The sequence below is a fragment of the Microtus ochrogaster genome, linkage group LG8 (assembly GCF_000317375.1).
Source record: "Microtus ochrogaster isolate Prairie Vole_2 linkage group LG8, MicOch1.0, whole genome shotgun sequence".
Lineage (NCBI taxonomy): Eukaryota > Metazoa > Chordata > Mammalia > Rodentia > Cricetidae > Microtus > Microtus ochrogaster.
The window spans coordinates 14,871,278-14,894,669 of record NC_022033.1 but is presented as its reverse complement, the minus strand read 5'-3'; the positions used below and the strand labels follow the sequence as shown (position 1 = coordinate 14,894,669).

The 23,392-nt window shown below is 44.9% G+C and overlaps 2 protein-coding genes across 3 annotated transcripts in view; one reads left to right on the top strand and one right to left on the bottom strand.

Moving 5' to 3' along the window:
- The window catches only part of Ttpal (alpha tocopherol transfer protein like), an 18,915-nt gene extending 3,474 nt beyond the window's left edge, over window positions 1-15,441 (top strand). Inside the window, exons 2-5 of one of the 2 annotated variants that reach the window (XM_005362957.3) lie at window positions 908-1,370; window positions 5,694-5,887; window positions 8,126-8,236; window positions 11,519-15,441. In XM_005362957.3, coding sequence (XP_005363014.1) covers window positions 923-1,370; window positions 5,694-5,887; window positions 8,126-8,236; window positions 11,519-11,797 — 1,032 coding nt within the window. In that variant the 5' untranslated portion in view covers window positions 908-922 and the 3' untranslated portion in view covers window positions 11,798-15,441. Of the gene's footprint in view, window positions 1-904; window positions 1,371-5,693; window positions 5,888-8,125; window positions 8,237-11,518 lie in introns of both variants that reach the window. The other variant, XM_026787170.1, reaches the window with a different exon arrangement.
- A 4,728-nt stretch (window positions 15,442-20,169) lies between these two features.
- Window positions 20,170-23,392, bottom strand: part of Serinc3 (serine incorporator 3) — a 20,361-nt gene continuing 17,138 nt past the window's right edge. Inside the window, exons 9-10 of the mRNA XM_005362954.2 lie at window positions 21,811-22,035; window positions 20,170-21,095 (exon numbers count right to left, since the gene is read on the bottom strand). Of these exons, the coding sequence (XP_005363011.1) occupies window positions 20,957-21,095; window positions 21,811-22,035 (364 nt within the window). The 3' untranslated portion in view covers window positions 20,170-20,956. The remainder of the gene's footprint in view (window positions 21,096-21,810; window positions 22,036-23,392) is intronic.

Below are 23,392 nucleotides of genomic sequence, written 5' to 3'. Positions count from 1 at the left end.
GAGAGAGAGAGAGAGAGAGAGAGAGAGAGAGAGGTCTTCCTTGATCAATCTCCACCTTATTTTTTTTATTTATTTGGCGGGGGGGGGGGACCTACTGTGGAGGCAGACTCGCATCCCTGGAGACTGGGCAGCACCTTGGGCAGTTTGCTGGCTGAACGCTCTCAACAGCCTAGTTTTGAATTTCAGCACTGACAAACTGCTCTCTGGGAAAGACTCAGTTTATATTCTCACCAGTATTTTAGAGGATGTGTTCCTTATTTTTGAACTGGGTCTGAATCTCAAGGGTGTTTGCAGTCACATTTATGTAACAACAAGTCAAGCCCCTAGTTAGACCCTTCCAAGGAAGGCGCAGTGTTTGGCTGTTGGATTTGACTTAGCTATGTGACTCAGATCAAGACCACTCCTCCTTGGGATTCCCTGAGGTAACTTGACAAAAACTCCCTGTCACCCATTTCCCGCTCTTGGGGTTCCAAGAAAGCAATGTTTCACCTTAAAAATTACAGACATGGGCTGGAAAGATGGCTCAGTGGTTCAGTTTCCAGCACCTACATAGCATCTGATACCTGTCTGTAACTCCAATTCCAGGGCTTCTGACATCCCCCACACAGACATACATGCAGGTAAAACACCAATGAACATAAAGTAAAAATAAATTTAAAAAGATTGACTCAAAAATAAAGGTAAATGAATAAATAGAATACTAATAGTAAACATAATTTTTGAAACATTACACGTACGCATACATGCGAGTTTGTGAGCGTAGGGGCAATAAGCTCCTTTCACCTTTCTGTGGGTTCTTGGGATCATACTCCAGTCATTGGGTTGTGTGACAAAAATTACCTGTTGAGCCATCACAAAGGCCCATGTTGCACTTTCTTACCCTCACATGTGACCTGTGTGTCAGCAGGAACCCCCATAGCTAATGTCAGAAGAAAGCGACTCTCTGCGAACCAGCCCCTCTGTGGCCTCCCTCTCTGAAAATGAGCTGCCACTGCCTCCACCTGAGCCTCCCGGCTACGTGTGCTCGCTGACAGAAGACCTGGTCACCAAAGCCAGGGAGGAGCTTCAGGAGAAGCCCGAGTGGAGACTCCGGGATGTACAGGCCCTTCGAGACATGGTGCGGAAGGAGTACCCCTACCTGAGCACGTCACTCGATGATGCTTTCTTGTTGCGCTTCCTGCGGGCCAGAAAGTTTGATTATGACCGGGCCCTGCAACTGCTTGTCAACTACCATGGCTGCAGGCGGAACTGGCCAGAGGTCTTCAGCAACCTGAGACCTTCAGCCCTGAAAGATGTTCTTAACTCTGGGTTCCTCACAGTGCTGCCCCACACGGACCCCAGGGGCTGCCACGTCCTCTGCATCCGACCAGGTACTGGTGGAACGTGTGATCCCTCTGGGGCGGGTCTGTTCTTCACCCTGCTTTCTCTCAAAGTCCCCCACTTGATTGTTTTAATTGAAGGTACTTTTCTGGTTTGGTTTTGGCTTTTTAAAAACAATCCAGGCTGGTCTTAGACTCAATATGCAGCCATGGATGATCTTAGACTCCTGACTCTCCTGCCTCTCCCTCCCAAGTGCTAAGATTTTAAGTGTGTACACCATGCCTGCCCCAAAGCTCTTTTGACTACAGATGACAAACCATCTTCAGACTAACTGAGGACCACAGAAAGATCTGACCCAATGAGGCGGGAACAGCCCCCAGATGCACCATACTGAAGTTGCTGCTAGAGCCCAGAGCACAGGTCCTCAGGTCTATCTGCTGGGCACAGACAGCTTCTTCATATTCTTTACCCTGAAGGACAGCAACGCTCTCAGACTCACCTAGTCACTCAGTGAGCTTCTGTCAGTGCAAACTCAGATTTCCAAGGGAAGGAATCCAGTGGGCTGAGGAATCGTGGGATACAGGCATGATTGCCAAGCCCCGCCCAGTGCCTCCTCTGAGTGGGCTGAGGACAGATAGAAGCAAGACAGTGTGGGCCGGGCAGAAGCCTGGGAAGGTACCCACTCTATGCTCCTTCCTCTCCTTCCTCTGTGGGCTTAAACGCTGACAAGGGCTATATATTGTTATTTATTTGTTTATACTTACTTACTTAGTTTAGTTAGTTAGTTAGTTAGCTAGTTAGTTAGTTAGTTAGTTTTGCAGCGCTGGACCGGAACCCCGTGTGCCCCTGCTGGCAGGAGCTGTACCACTGAGCTAAGATCAGAACCTCTTGATTCGTTTGCCGATACCAGCACTTCATAGTGGTACTCGGTGTAGCTTACTTTAAAATAAAAAATGCATCCTTTTTATTTTTCTTTTTATTTCTTATTTATTTATTTTTATTTTATTTTACTTTGTGTTTTGAGATAAAGTCTCTATGTAGCCCTGGCTGTCCTGGAACTTGCTATTTATAGCAGGTTGACCTCAAACTCACAGAGATCCACCTGACTCTGCCTCTGCCTCTCGAGTGCTGGGACTAAAGGCGTATGCCCAGCTTTTTAAAAAAGTGTCTTTTCAACATTACACAAAGAATATGGTAGACTCAGTAAACAAACATTGCATCTCTCTATCCTGCTTTTCTGCGTATTAACTTTACTGTTCGCAATAGAGAGGAGGTGGCAGCCTAGGTGTCAGGAAAGATAATGAAAAGCATGGTTATTTGCAGCAAGGGAAGCTCCCACAGAGCATTTAAAACCGTGGCCCTAGGAGCGGCTAAAGGGGGAACTAGAAGTGTTAGCTAGTGAATGGAGGGCATGGGATGCCAGCCTTCTGATTCCTAATTCTGTCCGTCCTGGGCACCAGGTGCAGTGTAGGAGAGCATCTTCAGTCCACTCGCACGCAGCCCCTGCAGTTCCCTGCCTGGCAGAGTCCAGGGAGAGTGAGAGATTACAGCACTCCTCCTAAGCAGGCCAGGAAGTGAGCACGTGCTGACCCTGTGCCTGCAGCTGCACCTGCAGGGGTGCCGAGCCTGCAGGGGTGCCGAGCGGTGGTGCAGCCACCTCCATCTGTTTCCCTCCGCCTGCCGGCCTCACGCCACATTTCCTTCCCGCCTTTGACAAGCTGTCTGTGCAGTCCAGAGCATTCTCTTCACCCTGCGCCATGTGTCAGACATAGCTGGAGCCGCTTCACCTGCTGTGCCAGGCACTTTCCAAAATTAGGTGTTTATTTTGAAATAAGCAGTGCAGGTTCTGAGCACCGAGACCTAGAAACCGGCCAGCGATCTGTCTCCCTCTGTGAGCTCAGCGCAGGAGTGTTATCAGGCGGTCAGGTGTCTCCTCCTGGCATGTGCTTGTGCCCTCCCTGCTGACCCAGCTTCTTAGGAGGAAGCGTATCTACAAAGATGTGCTCCTAACCGGGCTTTTTGCTTGTTTCTAAGCTCTTTTGAGATGTATGCGGTTGAAAAGATGATGTCCAGCTACATAGAGGCAGACGTAATTCACATGAGATTAACCACCAGGTTTGGCAAAGATTTATATGAAAATGTTGTACAGGGCCAGTGAGATGGCTCAGCGGGTAAAAGCACCTGCCCCGCAAGCCTGTATTCAGATCCCTAGAACCCAAGCCAAAGTGCAAAGTGACAACCTAGGATTGTCTTCTGACCTACATACATGCTCTGTGGCACACATGTCCCCTCATACATATTCAGATGTGCACATTCATTACATATCCCATTTTTAACAAAATGAAAGTTTGTTTTTTAATGTATTCTTTCTTGATTTCATACATATATAATTACTTTGACCATAAGCCCCCATTGTCCATTATCACCCTTCCCTCTAATTCCCAAGAAGTCCTCCAGTGTTCATGTCCTGTGCTGCCCCACTCACCTCCTTGCAGGGAACGGGTGGATGGGGAGTGGCCCACTACATTTAATTAGGGTCACTTGCTTGAGCACAGGTTGGGAGTTGCTTCCCTGAGCAAGAGGATCTTACCAGTGGTCGCACCACTGAGAACCATGACTCCATGATTTTTGTTTTTGAGACAGGGTCTTGTGTAGCCTAGGCTGGCCTTGGACTTCCTTGGACTCCTGTTCTTACCACCTACTCCCAAGTGCTGGGATTGCAGGTGTGAGTACAGCACCTGAGTCAGCTTCGTCTTTATGTCTTATGTCTCTATGTCTTATGGTACGTGAGTCTTGGTAAAGATTTTCTTGAGAATAGTAGTTTCCAGTTGGGCATGGTGGCCTGTGCCTACTGTCCCAACACTCAAGAGAATCCCTGAAAGTTCAGGGCCAGCCTGGGATACAGAATAACTCTGTCTCAACCCTCTCACCCCTCCCCAAAAAAAGAAATAGAAGAGAAAAAGAATAATGATTAAGGCAGGTGGTGGCGCACACCTTTAGTCTCAGCACTTAGGAAGCTGAGGCAGGTGGATATCAGAGTTCGAGGCCAGCCTGGGCTACAGAGCAAGTCCCAGAACAACCAAGACTGTTATAGAGAAACCTTGTCTTGGGGGGAAAAAAATAGTAGGGATTAACAGTAAAAAAGATTGTCATTTTTATCTTTTTCCCAAAGAGTGGAATCACTAAATATGCAAATATTAATCAAGCATCAGGAGGATGATGCTTGCAAGGAGGAACTTGAGGACGAGCCTCATGGAAATAGCTGTGCTCCATCCTGTAACACCCTGGAGCTGCTTATGACTTAGGACTCCCTCTTTAGATGGCAAACCAAAAGCCAACTTCTGTCAGTTGAAACAACAATTTGCTCAGGTGATATCTGGGTTCAGTTAGATTTGGTTTGGGGCGGGGAGCTAGATGGATGATCTCATGGCAGCCTTGGCACAGGCTTCATTCTCAGACCTGCTCTGGTCTCATGAGCCCCTGGACCTCGGGCCGACAGCTTTACTGCTAGGAGAGGGAAGAGTGATCTTCCCTACCCCGAGGACCACACCCTAAAATGGAGTCTGGCTCTGTGTGGCCTGACTAGGCCACATGCTGTGGCTAGGACATCAACCAGCCTGGCCAGCCAGTCCGCATCATCACCCTCCCGGAGTCACCAGTTAGGTTAGTTCTGTGCAGCCAGAGTGGAAAATCGGGTGTGATGACAATGGCAGGAAGCAGAGGTGGCCAAGGTAGGTGTTACCCTGTTTACTTAAGAGCCAGGCTCAGCTGAAAAGTGGTAGTGCATGCCTTTAGTCCCAGAACTCAGGAGGCAGACACAGGAGGATCTCTGTGAGTTTAAGGCCAGCCTGGTCTACAGAGTGAGTTCCAGGACAGCCAGAGCTACAGAGGGTTAGCGTGCTAGAACATCTTGCCCAAGGTCACACAGCCAATAAATGTCTGACTTCAGAGTTCATGCTTTTAACCTCAACACTCAATTGTCAATTGTGTTTTCTTTTTCTTTCTTGGTTTTCTTTTTTTGTTTTTTGTTTTGTTTTTGTTTTTCGAGACAGGGTTTTCTCTGTGTAGCTTTGAAGCTTGTCCTGGAACTCGCTTTGTAGCCCAGGCTGACCTCAAACTCACAGAGATTCACCTGCCTCTGCTTCCTCGCCTAGGATTAAAGGTATGCGTCACCACCACCTGGCCTAATTGTGTTTTTGTCTCCAGGTGTTCTGCTAGGTTCAGGAGGTTAGGAAACACCAGTTGCTAGGCAGGATCTTGGTGACAAGAATGTCGTTCTCTTCCATTGCAAAGCCAAGGTTTTAGAAGATGCATCTTTTTCTGAGCGCTTGTTTGTATTCATTCCGTAACACTGTCTATCCTTGTGATCTCAGACAGATGGATACCGAGCAACTACCCAATCACTGAGAACATCCGAGCCATATACTTGACATTAGAGAAACTCATTCAGTCTGAAGAGACCCAAGTGAACGGAATTGTAATTCTTGCAGACTACAAAGGTGTCAGCTTATCAAAAGCATCTCATTTTGGCCCTTTTATAGCCAAAAAGGTGATTGGCATCCTTCAGGTATGGCCCCTGTTCATCATGTACCCATTCTGTGGTTGCTTTGCTTTTCCCATGGCCTGTCCACTTGCTGCTGTCTTATGGGGACTATAGGAACCTCACTTCCCATTGCAGTGGCCTGCTCCACATGTCAGAGCTGTAAAGACTGAGCTCTTACTTATTGACATGCCCCTTGCAAGCTGCCTCATGTGAGCTGTGAGGTGCCTGGTGCACTGCCCGTCACTGAGGTCCACAGATGTCCAAGCCCTTGCTGTGAATTGACTTAAACAGACTACTTGGCTGTTGGCCATCATCTTACTTTAATTTATTTTTTTGAAACAGAATCTCTTGTGCTCCAGGTAGGCCTCAAACTTGATATGTAGCCAGAGAATTAGCCGGTCCCCCTGCCTCCACCACCATGCACACCTCCAGCATTGTCAACTGGAAAGTCTGGTTTTCCTTAGCTTCTACTGTTTTTTTTCTTGTGGTGGGAATGCAACTCAGGTCCTCATGTATGCTAGGCAAACGCTCTACCACTAAGATACATCCCTGGCTTAATGTTTTATTTTGTTTTTAATTATTTTATGTGTATGGGTATTTTGCTTACATCTGTATCTGTGCACATGTGGTTGGTGTCTGAGGAGGCCAGAAAGCATCAGCTTCCCTAGGACTAGGGTTACAGACAGCTGTAAGTTGACATGTGGGTGCTGGGAATTGAAACCAGGTCCTCCAGAAGAGCAGCAGTACTCTTGGCTGCTATCTCTCCAGCTCCTGGCTCTGGTTTTGATGGCTCCTGTTGAATCACACACACACACACACAGTGTTGGGTTTGGATCTGTATTTTCTACTAATGTAAAATCACCCAGAAGGACCAAAATTCCAAAGTTAAATAAGTTTGGGAACTGTGACGTAATGTGTCCCTTTCTGGTGACATCAGGATATTAAAGCTTGTGAACAGAACTGCACTTAAAGATACACCCCCTCCTTATTTAAATGGACCTGGAGATTGAACCTAGAGCCTTGCATGTTAGGCAAGGGTTCTACCATTGAGCCAAAGTTCCAGCCCTTTTTAAAACACAGATTTTATAGCCAGGCGGTGATTGCGCACGCGGAGGCAGGGGCAGGCAGATCTCTGAGTCCAAGGCCAGCCTGGTCTGCAGAATTAGTTCCAGGATGGCCAGGGACTTTACACAGAGAAACCCTGTCTTGAAAAAACAAACAAACAAGCCGGGCGGTGGTGGCGCACGCCTTTAATCCCAGCACTCGGGAGGCAGAGGCAGGCAGATCTCTGTGAGTTCGAGACCAGCCTGGTCTACAGAGCTAGTTCCAGGACAGGCTCCAAAGCCACAGAGAAACCCTGTCTCGAAAAACCAAAAAAAAAAGAACAAACAAACAAACAAACAAACAAAAAGCCACTTTACATCTTGAGATAGGGTTTCCTGAGTGGCCCTGGCTGTCCTTGAAAGTACTCTGTAGATTCGTTACTTTTCTGGTGCTGTGGTGAAACACCATGACCAAGGCGACTTCTAGAAAAAGAAGTTTATTTCATGTATGGTTCCAGAGAGGGCAGTCTATCAAGAGTCAGGCATGGTGGCAGCACAGGAAGCTGAAAGCTCACGTCTTCAATAGCAAGCACAAAACAGACGTGTGCTCTTAAAGCCTGTCCCCAGTGACATACTTCTGCCAGGGGGCCACTCCTCAACTTCCCAAACAGTGCCGCCCAGTGTGACCAAGTGTTCAGATGCCCAAACCTACAGGGGACATCTCATTCAAACCACCACACTAACTCAGACAGGCCTCGAACTCACAATTATCCTAGCTCAGCTTCCTGAGTAGCTATGGTTACAGGCCTGAACCACTAAGCCAGGCTAAGGAAACCTATGGGACTATGTAGGCCAGTATATTCCTGGCTTCACGAATTCCCCAAGCAGATCTGCTTTCACATCATATCTGGTACACCATGGGAAGTACACTTGGGCTGCTCCTACCTGGGAGGTCTGATGTTTTCCAGCTCTTTCTCTGTGGTCTTGGACCACTGTTTGTTGCTAAAGGAGCCCTCCCACCTGCTATCTTTGCCCAGCTCTTCTGACCCAGACTTCCTCAAAACCTTGTCTCCCGTGATTGACACCAGGGCTCTCTGAGGCAGCTGTGAGAGTCAGAGCAGACTGGTGCTGGGCTTGTGGTTTAGATGAGGAGGGCAGCTGCAGAGGAGAGGGTACCAGATACTACTATGTTCTAATATGGCATTCCTTCCACCCACAGGATGGCTTCCCCATTCGGATAAAAGCAGTCCACATAGTGAACGAACCTCGGATATTTAAAGGCATTTTTGCCATCATAAAACCATTTCTGAAGGAGAAAATTGCAAACAGGGTGAGCGATTTCCTTTGAACTTGATACTTTTTTTAAAAATTTCCCTTGATTTTTTTTTCTCACTTGATTTATTGTGACACCTAGAGCATCATTATTTTGTCCAGAAACTAATTTGGAAGTATAAGGTACTTAGACTTAACATGGCCCATCCTTTTCATGAGGGGAAGATGGAACTAGTAAGAATACATTGTTTGCCAATAAGGAGAACAGGACGAGGGTGTTGTGTTACTGCAGGGCCTCGTGTAGCCCAGGCTGATTGGTGGGATTTTTATAAGCTGCCTCCCTGTTCTGTAATCTATTCAGACTTCTGGTCTCCTGTCTTAGACACTGTGAACCAACACTGCATCTTATGTGTAAGAGGATTTGGCTAAGGGAAACAAGCAGACAGACTGATCATAGCTAACTCAGAGCTTCATGCATACTGAGTAAGTGCTGTACTGCTAAGTGATGCGGCCAACCCTGGAAGACACTTGCAAAAGAGGATCTTCCTTTCTGACACACAGAAGCCCCTCCTCTTCTCATCTTTCTCAGGGCCACTGATGCAAATGTGGTAGTGACATTTTTATCTTCTTTCCTTGCACCCAGAGACATTGAGGTCATTCCGAGGGCTGGATTTCTTTCACACTTTTTCACACTTTCACTTTTTCTTTTGTTTTAAAAATCTTTTAATTTTAAAGTATATGTGTGTAGGCGGAGTTTCTGTGTGTTCTGGCAGCCACTCCCAAACAACCACTTAAAGATTTATTATTAATTATAAATGCTGAGCCAATAGCTCAGGCTTGTTACTAGCTACCCTTACATTTTAAATTAATCCCTATTTCTTATCTATGCTCTGCCACATGGTGGTACCTTCTTTCAACACGGCATGTTCATCCTGCTTCCCTGTTTCTGCTGGAAACTCCTCAGACTCCACCCTTCTTCTTCCCAGCATTCTCTCTGCCCTGAAAATATTTCTTAGCTATCAACCAATCAGCTTTTTTTTTTTTTTTTTTTTTTTTGGTTTTTCAAGACAGGGTTTCTCTGTGGCTTTGGAGCCTGTCCTGGAACTAGCTTTGTAGACCAGGCTGGTCTCAAACTCACAGAGATCCGCCTGCCTCTGCCTCCCGAGTGCTGGGATTAAAGGCGTGCGCCACCATCGCCCGGCCCAACTTTTTATTAATAATGAGAGCAACACATTTTCACAGTGTGCAGAGGATTATTCAGTAGCATGCATGTGTGCAATACACAAGGAGGCCAGAAGAGAGCATTGAATCACCCTGGAATTGGAGTTACATGTGGTTGTGATCCACCTGATGTGAGTGATGTGAACCAAACCCAGGTCCTCTGGAAGAGCAGTAAATGCTCCTAACTTCTGAGTCGCCTCTCCAGCCCAGTTTCTTTTTCTTTTTTCTTTTTTTTTTTTTTAAAAAAGCATCTAAAAATAGAGAATCTCAAGGTTGTAAGAGCTAAAGCTTAAAATCCAGCTCCAGATTCTCAGGCCCTTTCCCCGAGCATATTAACAGAGAAGAGTCTGTGTAATTCTGATCGATTAGCCTTGAAGGCTGCTGGCTGGGTGTGAGCCCCCGTTGGTTCCTGGCCTCCCTTTCTTTTGCTGTAATAAAACACAAAACAAAAGTCACTTGGGACAAAGGGGTTTATTTTGGTGGAGGGTGAAGTCCCTGGTTGAGTGACACCCAGGGTGAGAAGACAGTGAAGGCAGGGTAGCAGCTGGCTTGCTCTCTCCATTACGTGCACACCAGGATCTAGCCCTGCCTGGGGATTGGTCATACCCTCAGTTACCACCCCTCTCCTCACCTCAGTTAACCTGATAAACACAAAATTGCCCACAGGCATGTCCAGAGGCCTGTCTGCCAAGTGATTCTGTCACGATTAGCATTTTACCTGCGGCCCTTGGAAAGATCTTTCGCATCTTTGAAATCCTTATTCATATTCCATTTGTTCCCTCTGCTTACACACTCACTCAAAAGTATAATCAATCAACTTTATATGGACCATGGGAAGAACAGGCCCAAATCTTTACCCCAAGATCCTCATACTCTGGAAAGGCACACAGAATGGATTGTGTGATGAAGGGGTTATGTACTCACTGGGGTAGTTAAAGCCGGTACCAGTGAGAAGATGTGTGAACAGCAACTGGAAGACCAGCATGGGATAATGTTGAGGTGTGGGAGGGGTATCCAGCCTGGAAGAGCAGGTGAGAAGCGGAGCTGAGGGATGGTGAGAATGAGGAGTAAAGACTGCGGCAGGCTTTGTGGGCCTGAGAGAGCCACACTGAAAGGAGACTGCAGTGGTAGAAGGCCACTGGTAGGCTCTGAGAAGTGGCGGTGGCCTGGGACTGGTAGGGTGGTAGTGAAGTAGTTAGTTACATCATGACTCACTGGAAGTTTCTCAGTGGGGTGTGCTAGAGAACTGAGGGACCCCAGGCTCCTGGGGCTAAGGAACTTTCTTCACTCAGCACCTACCACAGGGAGATTGTGGCATTACTGATTCTCCCCAGCATGTGTTTGTACTTTAAAAAAAAAAAAAAAAGTTTTACAATGTCTTAGGTTTCGATTGCTATAATAAACCTATAACTTAAAGTATCTTGGGGAAGAAAGAGTTGGCTACATATCCCTGGTCACAGTCTACTGATGGAAGCCAAGGCAAGAATCTAGAGGCAAGAACTGAAACAGACTATAAAGGGATGCTTCTTACTGGCTTGTTCCTCATGGCTTGCCATTTGCTATTTTATATACCCCAGAACCACCTTCCCAGGGACGGCACTGCCTACAGTGGCTTGGATCTTCCCACATCAATCAATCAAGAAAATGTCCTGAAGGCCAATCTGATGGGGGCATTTTCTCAATTGAGGTTCTTCTCTTTCAAATGATTCTAGCTTGTATTAAGTTGACCACAAAGAACTAACCAGCACAATTAGCATATATTAACATATAATCATTTCATTATGGCATTATCACTCCTCATTACCCTCTTGTCCTCCTCTCATGCCCATTGTTCCTCTTCAAGTAGTCCCCCTTCTACAGTCTCGTCTGTTTTGGTGATCCGAGTTTATTTAGGATCACTTACAAGGTCATGAGTAAAGGGCCATTTACAGGAACATGGATACTTACTAATGGCTATAGCACTGGAAATCCCCCTACCCCCAGCAACTATTATCTGCCCATAGATCCTTAAAGGAGTGGTGGTCCTGCCCCCAACGCCATGATGGAATGTTGAAGGACCCAGTCTTGTGCCTGTGACCACAGTTGCTGAGTCTGTGCTTTTTATACTGTTGTGTTTTAGTTCTTTCTCCATGGGTCTGACCTGAACTCTCTCCATACAAGCCTTCCAAGGAATATCCTCCCCAGGGAGTATGGGGGCACAGCTGGAGAGCTGGACATCACCACCTGGAATGCGGTGCTGCTGGCATCAGAGGATGATTTTGTAAAAGAGTTCTGCCAGCCTGTGCCTGCCTGTGACAGTCTCCCAGGCCAGCCACTGCTGCCTGAAGGACTGATCTCAGATGCGCAGTGTGATGATTCCATGCGAGCCGTGAAGTCCCAGCTCTACTCCTGCTATTAGCTCTCTTCTGGGAGAGTCACCGTGTCTGATTCTTCATTCCTTAGAAAGGCACAAGGCTGAAGAAGCCGAGGCCTCAGTCTTGCCCCATCATTATGCAGCGATGGAGCTGCCTATAAAGATTAAAGGTGAGCCCGTCTCAGGCAGACCACTGGCTATCTGCATTATTCCAGGGAAGACACGGAAACTGCCCTGGTGATTCCCAAATGTTTGCAACTGCTAGTCTGGATAAGCTGTCTGTATCTGTTTCTTACACATCTTGGAAGCAACCAGGGTCAAAGTCACTCTGAAGTAACTAGGAGACAAGTGGATTGATCACAACTCTGAAGCAGTTTGCCAATCCTGAAAGATGGCCACACGTGAAACTGTTGACTCTCTTTCCCCAATAACCCTAGGTGTTGACCTCTGTTGCTCATCAGCAAGATTCAAGATTCAGGCCCTAGCTGTCATCACTGGACCTAGAAAGCACTGTAAACTGAGCAGTACAAATACCAGGACCCAGGTAGTAGTTATAGATCAAATTTGGAAGCCAGGTGCTTCAGAGCATCCCTGGGCTTCCAGGGTTGAATCTTGCAATAGAAACTTTCCCCAAACCCATAAAGCCTTAGCTCTGGTTCTCCATGGGATCATACTGGTCAACATAAAATACTGGATTTCCAGACTATGTGAGTAACACATTTGGACTAGGAGTCATGTGGCTGGACAAGGCATGGACTTCAGCTTTGTCATTTCTAAAGTAAGCTATGTGGGATGGTTCTTTGAGGTGCTGAAATTGTTAGGTTTTCTGCTTGCAAAGATGACCACCTAGAGGTGGTTGGGTCTTGGTTTTTTGTGGTATGTACACAAGCCTTATGTAAAGGAGTATCACCATTTGGCTGTGCCTTTGGTGGTAACCAACTGCCTTTGTAGAATGATGGGTGACCTTGAAAGGGATGGCTTTTGCGAGGCTGACCAAATCTTGTACAAACCCTTCCACCCTGGAGACACTAGCAGTATATCAGAAACAGTCACAGTAATGGCCAGCTTTGGGCTTCTTCTATTTTTGTCTCTGGAAACACACTGGGCCAGGTTGTTGCTGGTATACCTGGGGCCCAGCAGACTGTCTAGTGTGGAGGAACCAGTTGGCCAGAATGTTAGTTTTGCATTTAGGCACTTTAGACACCTGTCAAAATTTTAGCCTTAACCCAAGCTTTGAGGGAATTATCTCCTAGTTTTTGACCTGTTACCTTTGGTATTCACCAGGTATTATGATGTTAAATAGTGTCAACTGCTGTTGGTTGTGTATTTACTAGAGTAAGCAGGCACGTCTGTGGCTTTGAGACTCAAAGGTCGGTCAATTGTTACTAAATTTCCTAAAACATCTACAGTTCTTAATTGAAACTTTCCACAATAATGCCAATTCTGGGAAACATTCTTTTCACCTAGATGCTAATCCTTGATCTTTTAGATCCTGGCTGAGCTTAAGTGCCAAAACACACCCGTCTTGACTGCCCAGAGACCATTTACTACTAAGTTTCTGCTATTCTGTTTAGCTCCTGGCAGGTTTTCTGCCTACAGGGATAACCACTCACACACCTGGAAAAACCCATGATGGCTCTGAACCCAGAAACCTGGGCAAGAGACTCTATTAACAGCTTTCTTAGGTCCTAAAGAGGAAGAGAGCACAAGAAAAAAGAATAGACAAAGGGAGTCGGGCGGTGGTGGTGCACACCTTTAATCCCAGCACTCGGGAGGCAGAGACAGGCGGATCTTTGTGAGTTCAAGGCCAACCTGGTCTACAGAGCTAGTTCCAGGACAGGCTCCAAAGCTACAGAGAAACCCTGTCTTGAAAAAAACCAAAAAGAAAAAGAAAAAAAGAAACAAACAAACAAGACAAAGGGAAAGATGAATTCCTTCCCTGGTTTAAATCCTGTCACATGACTAGCTAGTTCTTTGTTTAACAAAGGGCAGCCAGGCTCACTGGGAAAAATCTCAGAGCATAAAGCACCCAGTTTGCTAGGCCTTTCTTGATTAGGGAGCCATTCCATCAAGCCTGAAAGCGTGGGTCTGCTGTCTCCACAGCTGCCTGCTGACTCTAAAGATCAGTCTTGGCACCTCTGGTTTGAAGCCTCTGTGAGGCCAGGACCTCCTGGTGTAAAATAAAGCAGCTGTGTGCTGAGCAAGGAGCGCAGCAAAGCTTCAGTTGCAAGGAACACTGGTAGAGGCATCAAGTGAGTAAGACTTTAGGGGTAAAGTATCTGACTTTAAAGTTCTAGACATTTTACAGATAGCTAAAAATGAGCTTTTCCTAAAATTCAAGGTTATATGGTGTTGGGAGGGAAAAGCGATAGTGAAATAGAAGTGGGTCCCAGCTTTATAGTTCTACTTGGCACCCCTGATCACTAGACAAAGAGGCTTGTACACGGAACTCTCAATCCTGTTCCTAATTGGTTCTCTGGCCATAAGGGCACTCTTCACTGCTTTTTAAAAACAAAGGTCATTTAAGAATGTAGGTCAAGTGAATAGGTGCTGTAATATACTAGTGTAGGGATATGGGAGTTTCCTTCTCTTGCCCAAGTCCACTACAGACTTCCATTAAATTCTGATCCCTGAAACCTATTGTTCCTTCATGGAGGGATACAGATAAAATCTACAGCAACAGCCAGAGTGCTGGCTTCACACCTTGGCTTTCTCTGGGCACAGGCCGGTTAAACCACTCTCATCTCATCCTAGGTTTGTAAGCACCTCAGGTTACAAGATTTCTTCAGAAATGCAGGCATTCCCTCTGAGTATCTGGGACAGCCTTACGATCCAGCAGGCAGTTTGGTGGATGTCATTTCATCCTCATCATTCATGGACCTTGCTTTTTCATCTGGGCAGCAACAGCTACAGTGCTGTTGTGGCACTATAATACCTCATCTTGAAGTCATGAACTTCAGGTTTTCCTGTGGAATCTCCTTTAGGAAGGAAAACGTTCACTCGATGTACATGTAGCTGTCCTATGGTCATGTCAGGCTGGAACACCAATGATTGCTCAGGACAACCAGCTATCTTGCTAAGGCGCTCAGTATTGCCATCTGTTCACTCTAAATCTCAAGCAAATTTCTTTCTGCTCTCCCAACTCAGAAATGCTCGGCTTCAAATGCAAGAAGCGCCACCAAATACTTCTCCGTGGGAGCTAACTCCACAGGAAGGCTCAGTATGACTTGCAGTTAGAGACGACTACATGTTTATAGGCTTTTGATTACCTGGGGTCCTGTGTGTGTGTTTTCAATCTCAATGGAGGCTTTTTCCACCAGGCAGTTAAGTGGTGGCTGCTTTGGAGTCTCCTGGATGTGCCTCGGCTTCTTGGCATAGCACACAGGAACCCAATAGGTAAATACTTGAAACTTCCCAGCGGCCAAGACCTCCAATACCCTTCTGACCGGTGGGAATGGGGCTGTTTTCCTGAGCAGTCTAGGCTACTATTTTAGCCCATGGTCACGTTCCTTACTTCAAACTGAAATTCAGTTTGACTTTGAGTTTAGGCACATGTGGTGGATTCATCTACTTCAGTGTTTGTTTTGACCAAAAGTTTATTTTTCTAGTGCATTTTTCTAAGTGGTGAAAATATGTAATTTTAGTATGCATGACTGGACCTCCAACAATAAAAATCTCTGTAAGGCTGAGTGTGTACTGTGCTTTTGTTCTTAAAACAAAACCTGGATGTAGTCCTGGTGACCTGAATAAACACAGGTTTCCTAACCATGGGCCCAAGTACAGCTTCCTGCCCTCTAGATGGACTTGGGAGGGGCATTGTGGCAGGCACTGGCTGCCACTGAAGATCATGAACACTTAGAACACACTAGTTATGTATAAAGAAAAATGACCTTAGTTCCACACAGTGGTAGAGGCATGCATTTTTCAGTTCCCAAGACTTGAGATCTTTCTCTGGACTGGCCCTGAATCCTTCCAGTGATAGCTAATGATTCCTAAAGAGCTCCTGTGGCATGGGCAGATGTGCCAAGTACACAGAGTACATCATTTCATTTAAATCTTCAGATACTATGAAGTATATTGCTCCCATGAGAAAAACAAGGCCCAAAAATGTTAATTAGCTTGCCAAGGACACTCCAAGCCAGGATGGATCCTGTATCAGGAGGGCATGATGGGTGGAGTGACAGTCTTTCAGAGAAACATTCTAGAAGCTGAGGCTCAAGTTTGGGGTCAGCTTGGACATCACTAGACCCCCATTGTTCCACTTGATCTTAGTCAAAAGGCCAAGAAGTAGCGGTGGTACATGCCTCTCTGTGAGTTCAAGGCCAGTTCCAGGACACAGATAGTTTCAGAACAGCTAGGGTTGTTATAGAGAACAAGTCCAGACTATATATAGGGGGCTGCTGGAGTAGGATTAGTGCCACACACACTAAGCTGCTGCCCGTTATTTGTTCATAGAGGACATGTAATGTCCCAGAGCAGGCAGCAGTCTAGCTGGAAAAGTGGTTGAGTTAGTTGGGAAACTCTTAGCACAGGATGTAGGCTTACTGCTGGCTTCCGGTGAGGCAACAGGTAAATAAACACCTACAGTGGAGCACCCTCTCTAGGTGAGCCTTTCTGGGGAAGTCTTGACTCTTTACTGCCACTGTAAGGCAGTTGTGAGGATCAGTACCTCTCCATGGTCTAAGGCAAAACGTTTCCAGCCTTCCAAAGCACATGGCAGTGGTTGAACATGAACACTGCCACAGCCAGTAAAAGTCCTATGTGACTGGATTTAAGGTTGGTAAAAGTAGGGTTTGGGTTGTGGCTTAGAGATGATCAGCATGCAAAAAGCCATGGATTTAAAAATGGACAGTGGTGGCACACACCTTTAATCCCAGCACTTGGGAGGCAAAGGTACGCGTATCTCTGTGAGTTCTAGGCCATCCTGTTCTACAGAGTGAGTACTAGGACAGGCTCCAAAGCTACAGAGAAACCCTGTCTCGAAAAACCCAAAGTCATGATTTGATCCTCAGAGCCATTAAGGAAAAAAAAATAAGCTAGTAATAATAGCTTTAAGCCATCACTCTCCTTAGGATTTTTTAAAAAAGAAATTAATGTTCATGTCATGCTGGGCGATGGTGGCACATTCCTTTAGTCATTTAACACTAGGGAGGCAGAGGCACAGGGATCTCTGTGAGTTCTAGGAGAACAATGTTACAGAGACCCTGTCTCAAAAAACAAGTTCATGTCCTTACCTGGACCCCAGTCCATTACAGAGATGACCTGAAGATGCTCGTGAAAGCTAACACTCTAAACACAGCACTCAGAAGGCAGAGGCAGCCAGGGCACTCTGAGTTTGAGGCCAGCTTGGTCTATACAGCCTAGTTCTAGTCCAGCCAGGGTTACATATCGAGGCTATCTCAAAGAAAAAGATACTAGTGCCTAATCAGGTGATGTGGAAGTGGTAAGCAGTCTCTCCCTGTGTGTCTTTCGTCTATTCTGTCTCCTATACCTTGATGGGCCCAGGAGCAACGAGGTCTATCTTTAAGCCTGAGGTTTCTCTCTGCATTGCCATTTTCTCGGTAACCTTGGACAAACCACCTTCTTCTAAACCTCAGTTTAAAGAGAGAAAGGAAGGTAACTACCAACCACACAGCAGTAGATATTGTTAAATCACTACAAATGTAGCTATTCACATGACCTTTGGGAGCAGGAGGACTGCTAAAGGGTAAACCCAAGGCTTTGGGCATGCTAGGCAAATACTGTATTTGAGCTACATCTCCAGCTACACGGTATCTTATTCTTCACTTGAAGATAGGCTTAAGTCACACAGCAAGAATCAGGACATCACTGCGCAGGCTACTAATTTGTGTACCTGGGTAACAGGATAAATGGACCAATACAAGAGAAATAAAGAGATTAAGTACAATCCCTGTTAAGCAGCACAGGCCTGGCATTTGCTGTCAATAACCAGAGATCACCCATTAGCAGAACACTTAGCTTAGCTTCCTATGTAAGAAAAAGAAGTCAAGTAAGGATTTCTCATAGACAAAAACCTGTCCTGCTTTAAATCAGATCTGAGTTATGGTCTAAGAGTTCAAAAATTCTACCAATAACCAGACCCATGGCTGGTTTATGGGAGAAAATGAACTCACTGGGGACTGTACTCAGCACCTCATACATGCTAGGCAAATATTTCACCACTAAGCTACATGCCTATGTGTCTTTTATTATTTAAGATAAGGTCCCCTATGTTGCTCAGGCTAAAACATGACCTATAGCCAAAGCAGGGCTAGAGTTTGTGATCTTCCTGCCTCAGCATCCTTAGTACCAGGAATCACAGACGGGTGCTACCATCCCTGATTTCCAAGACTATTTTTGGCAGTGCCTTTGGTTAGCAAGATAAAATTTTAGGCTGAGCATGGTGGCTGCTGCCTATAATCTATCTCAGTGTTTAGTGAGTAGAAGGGGCAGAACTCCTCAAAAGACCCCTCTCTCTGTAGTCTAGCCTAAAGAGTATCAGGCCAGCACAACCTAGAGCAAGACCCTTTCTCCAAACACACTGAACTAGAGCAGTAGTTGTCAACCTTTCTGATAGTGTGACCCTTTAATACAGTTCCTCATGGTGTAGTAATCCCCAACCATAAAATTATTTTTGTTTCTACTTCATAACTAATTTTTTTGCTGTTATGAATCATAATGTAAATATCTGTGTTTCCTAATGGTCTTAGGCAACCCCCATCAATACCCTTCCCAAAGGGGTCATAACCTGTAGGTTGAGAATCCCTGAACTGGAAAGTAAACTAATTCAAACTGGGCCAACCACCTTGTCCCAGTGGCAAACTCCGCTGTTGCCTTTGATAAATACCTAGAATGTGTCACTGATTGCTGAGTCGGGGCCCTCAAACTGCAGATGAGCGTGTGATGAAGTATCAAGTGGACTCACCTAGAATGGGATGATTTTGAACTTTGACTCTAGGCTTACTCAAAATGCCAGCATTCTTCATACCTGTGTGTGTACAGTTCTGCACTTGATGTGTAATTCACTTGCATCTTGAAAGAATGTTTCATGTTTAAGAGCCAGACTTAATTCATTCTTAGAGTGTAGCCAAGCAAAGGTGGACTGCTCTATTTCTAAAGAGAACTTAGAATTTCAAATTAATCTCAAAGCTGGGTGGTGGTGGCGCACTCCTTTAATCCCAGCACTCAGGAGGCAGAGGCTGGCGGATCTCTGGGAGTTCGAGGCCAGCCTGGTCTACAAGAGCTAGTTCCAGGACAGGCACCAAAGCTACAGAGAAATCCTGTCTCAAAATAACAAATAAAATTAAATTAAATTTTAAAAAAATGAAATTTAGGAACTTTAAAGGTCTGACTGTGACTCCCCTGCTGCTAAGAGCAAGGTATCTATCTGCCTTACAGTTAAGATCACAGGCCAAGCCTACCTATCTGCCCACAAATCCTTGTAACTTGAGTTCCACACATGAACCTACAGGACAGTGGTTCCAATAACTCCTGTAAAACCCAGTTTCCCTAGCCTCCAACTCCAGTCAGCTGATAATCTGTATGATTCTCTAAATCACCTCAAACCCAGCCTCTATCAGATTCCTAGAGAGACCTAGGAGGTCTGACTCCCAAACCTTTATCATTTGAAAGGACAACTTTCATCCTTTTGATACAACCGGATCCCAAATAGAACCTATCTACACAGATTAAACCAGAATCTCCCAGAAATCAATCTCCCCTATCCACTTTAAACACTAATGTGGAAAGGGTCTAAGCTATCAATTTTCCCCCAAACCCTCTTTACTTCTCTATTTCAAATCTCAGATGAATTGCCCTGGTATCTGGTATGAACCAAAGTTACAAACCCTAAGGGCGTTCTCACTAGGAAGTCCACTGTACTAGCCTCTATCTAGGACCTCTCCTCATGAGTTGTCCCATGTTGGTCAGCTCTTTTTCATTAACTTTAAGCCCAAGAAAGAAGAATGTGTATCTTTCATGTCTTCACCCCTACAGGGTGTAGTACAGACACTTGACCAGATTCTGTTGAAAAGCCTACTTTATTATTTATTCCTACTGGGCTGCTTTTCAGTACTATCTTCTTTGACAGGGTCTTAACTACCTCTTACTTACTTTGGTCTTTACCAGAGAAAATATTAGGGATAGTTTCTAAATGAACGTAAGACTTCACTTACTAGTCATATCTTAAGTGCCAGAAGAGAAGCAAAGCATCTGCCTGAAATGTCAGATTGACAGGCGACTCTCCAAACAAGCAAACAAATAATACTGACCAAAGCCAATTGAAGAAGGAGCCTTAAGAAACTAGGTATGGTATCTCAGAGCTACATTTTAGTACTTGGAAGCTAAGGCAGGATTTGAGTTCCAGACAAGTCTGGGATACAAAGAAAAAACCCTTTCTAAAAAAAAACAAACAAACAAGCAAGAAACTAAATATCTATTTTAATCAAGTACTTTTATAATGCAAATGTAATAAACTAACATGCCTCTGACTTTTACACACTTATAACAAGATCAGTACATAACACTGCAGCGTTTTCCCAAGTGAACTTTCATTTAATCAAATCTACAAAGCATTTACTGGGATGACATATCTGACAAAGCCACAGACTTCTATCAAGCAGCAGTGTAGTATAAAAAGTAAAGGAACTCAATAGCCTTCTCTCAGCTTTATCAGCAGCCAGGTTTCTGGGGAAGGACCTACATCCATAATTCCTTTCCACAAACCAGGATGCTACCTCTGAAGAACCAATGGAAGAAACAGTGTGCCTGTGTTACTCACCAAAGACCTCTACTGAGGAAACTGTGGATTAATGCATTCCTTTTTTGGTTTTTAAGGAAACTGAAATAGAAATATATTAAAGATAGCCTCAAATATTCATCAATCTTCTTTCTAACTTACATTTTAGACCCAAGTAGGAATCTACAGGTCTTTATAAAGAACTCTCTTCACAGCACAGCTGTAGTTCACGCTAAAACACAAAATGTTCCCTTTGTGCTATAGCCTTACAAATAAACATATGTATATATATGAAAGTTCAGATTCTGCATCAAGCATTACTCATTTCTTGCCTTTTGATATAAACATTAATACAGCCAAATTTGTAAAGCATTCACTTAACAGTTTAGTGGATGAAACGAGGAGGGATATGTGTTTTCAGCAAAGGAGCTTTGTCAGCTTTAGCAGTATCCTTGGCACTCCGAAGCTCAGCTGAAGTCCCGACCGGTGAGGATGAGTGGAGCCACAAGAGTCCAGAGGTAAAGGAGGAGGCACACCCAGCTGGAGCCCATTTTGACCCACACAGCTAGCCAATTGCTGGATACTTTCTGGAACTTGGCATCAGGACTAAGAAAAACAAGAAGGGGGAGAGGAAGGAAACTTAATATTGTGAAGCTGAATCCTTCCCATACCACTCACTCATCCTGGCCAATGCCAAGAAACCCCTCAGGGAGACTTAGCTATTACTATTAACCTAGGATGGTTCTAGTAGGGACTTGAGAAGCTATTTTAAGTTACTATGACCAACAGACTCTGCCTCTCAAACAGCATTTTCCTTCTTGCTAACATGAAAGATATAACTATTCTTTTAGCAAGGTTCTTATGAACCTACCATCTGAATTAGTCTAGTTACTAGCAAAATGGAAATAGTCTCCCTGAAATGGTTCCTGCTTAGGATATTATTACCTTGACCAGAAGACTTTAATATTGCCTTTCTAAAAGCACAGGAAAAAATATATCAGTATCAGGCCAAATGGTGTTATGCCATGATTTTCTTAAAGCGACCAATAATTTGAACCACAAAGAATTCCTACTGGGTTCTATTTCAAGCAGGGCATGTTAGCACATGCTCTTAATCCCAGGAGTTAGGTGGATGTAGCAGAACAAGAGCAAGTTTGAAGCTAGACCATCTGAAACAAACAAAAAGGACTCCAGAAAAGGACACTAAATACAGACAGCTTCATTCTCTGAGACAGAGAAGGACACCACAATAAGGACAATTCACTTAGATATATAGGCATTCCCAAGGGCTGAGTATTCTATCTTTGTCTGTTCCTCCTACCTGTACCAGCTGGTTATGGTCATCATGATGTACAAAGAAGCACAGCAGAGCATCAAGTGAAAGAAGGAGTAGTTATACTGCACCCCCTCCTTCTCATTGTCCACAGCCCGACGAGGCTGTCCATCTTCTTCATCATTGGCTCCATTGGTGGTATCACCAAGGATAACACTGTCACTCCCAGAGAGGGTCAGCTTGTTAACTTGGCTATTGCTTGAAGTACGGATGCTGGAAAGTAATCCCAAGAAAATCACATCAAAAGGGAGCCATTTCAGATGTCTTTGACCCATGTATGATTAAGTTATTTCTGGGCTGTTCCTACTTTGGACATAGAAAGCCTGCTGAAAGCCCTGTCCAAAGATACAACCTGCTGCCTATTAATTACAGGATGGTGCTCTTCTTAGTAGTTGCTACTTCATGGCTCAATTCCAGAAGCACGCTACCCAGTGTCTCTTCTACTGCAACATAACTGCCTCTACTATGCTTGTAATATACCACCGACCTCTTCCTAGCCAACTTATGTATAAAGAGACTGCTCGTTCATTTCCTGGCTGCCCAGACTCAAATAATCAGTATTAATTACAACACTATTTAGCCTATTAGTTTAGGCTTCTTATTAATTAATTCTTACATCTTAAGGTATTGCCACAATGCTGTGGCAGGTAATTTCCAGGTGTCTATCTCCTTTGGCAGCTACATGGTGTCTCCTTGACTATGCCTATTCTCTCTCTATATATCTCTGTTCAGATTTCCCAACTGGCTTTACTCTAAGCCACTGTTTTATTCATTAACCATGTGGGAAAACAGTTTTATTCATTAACCATGTGGGACATTCTTCTGTATATGTGTTGCTTTTATTGGCTAATGAATATAAAGAAGCTGCTTCAGCCTATGGCAGGGAAGAATATAGCCAGGTTGGAAGAGATATAGAGCGAGAATAGGCAGAGTCAGAGACATGCCATGTAGCTGCCTAAGGAGACAGATGCTGGATCCTTACCAGTAAGTCACAGCCTCATGCCGAAACATAAGATTAATAGAAATGGGTTAATTTAAGATTTAAGAGCTAGCTAGAAACATGTTTGAGGCTTTGGCCAAACAGTGTTGTAATTAAAATAGTTTCTGTGTGATTATTTGGGTCTGAGCAGTCGGGAAACAAGTCAGCAATCTCTGACTACACACTTATTCATCCTTCACTTCTGTCTCAGTGCCATGACCTCTTGAAATTCTTCCCTGGTATCATTCCTCCCTATGACAGGTGAGAGGCTTCTTCCTACTTCCCAGTGATCTCTAGGTGTCCTGTCCCAGCACTTGACAATCCTGCCTTGAGAGGAATTCAAAGAACTCCTTAACATCAGCTATAGGCATCTAGATTTCCAACACTGCAGACGCTCACTAGAACGAATTAATGGCTAAAGAAAAAAATATAAATGACATAAACTACACGATCATTTCAACAGATAAAGCATATGACAAAATTTAGTATTTTTCGCCGGGCGATGGTGGCGCATGCCTTTAATCCCAGCACTCGGGAGGCAGAGGCAGGCGGATCTCTGTGAGTTCGAGACCAGCCTGGTCTACAGAGCTA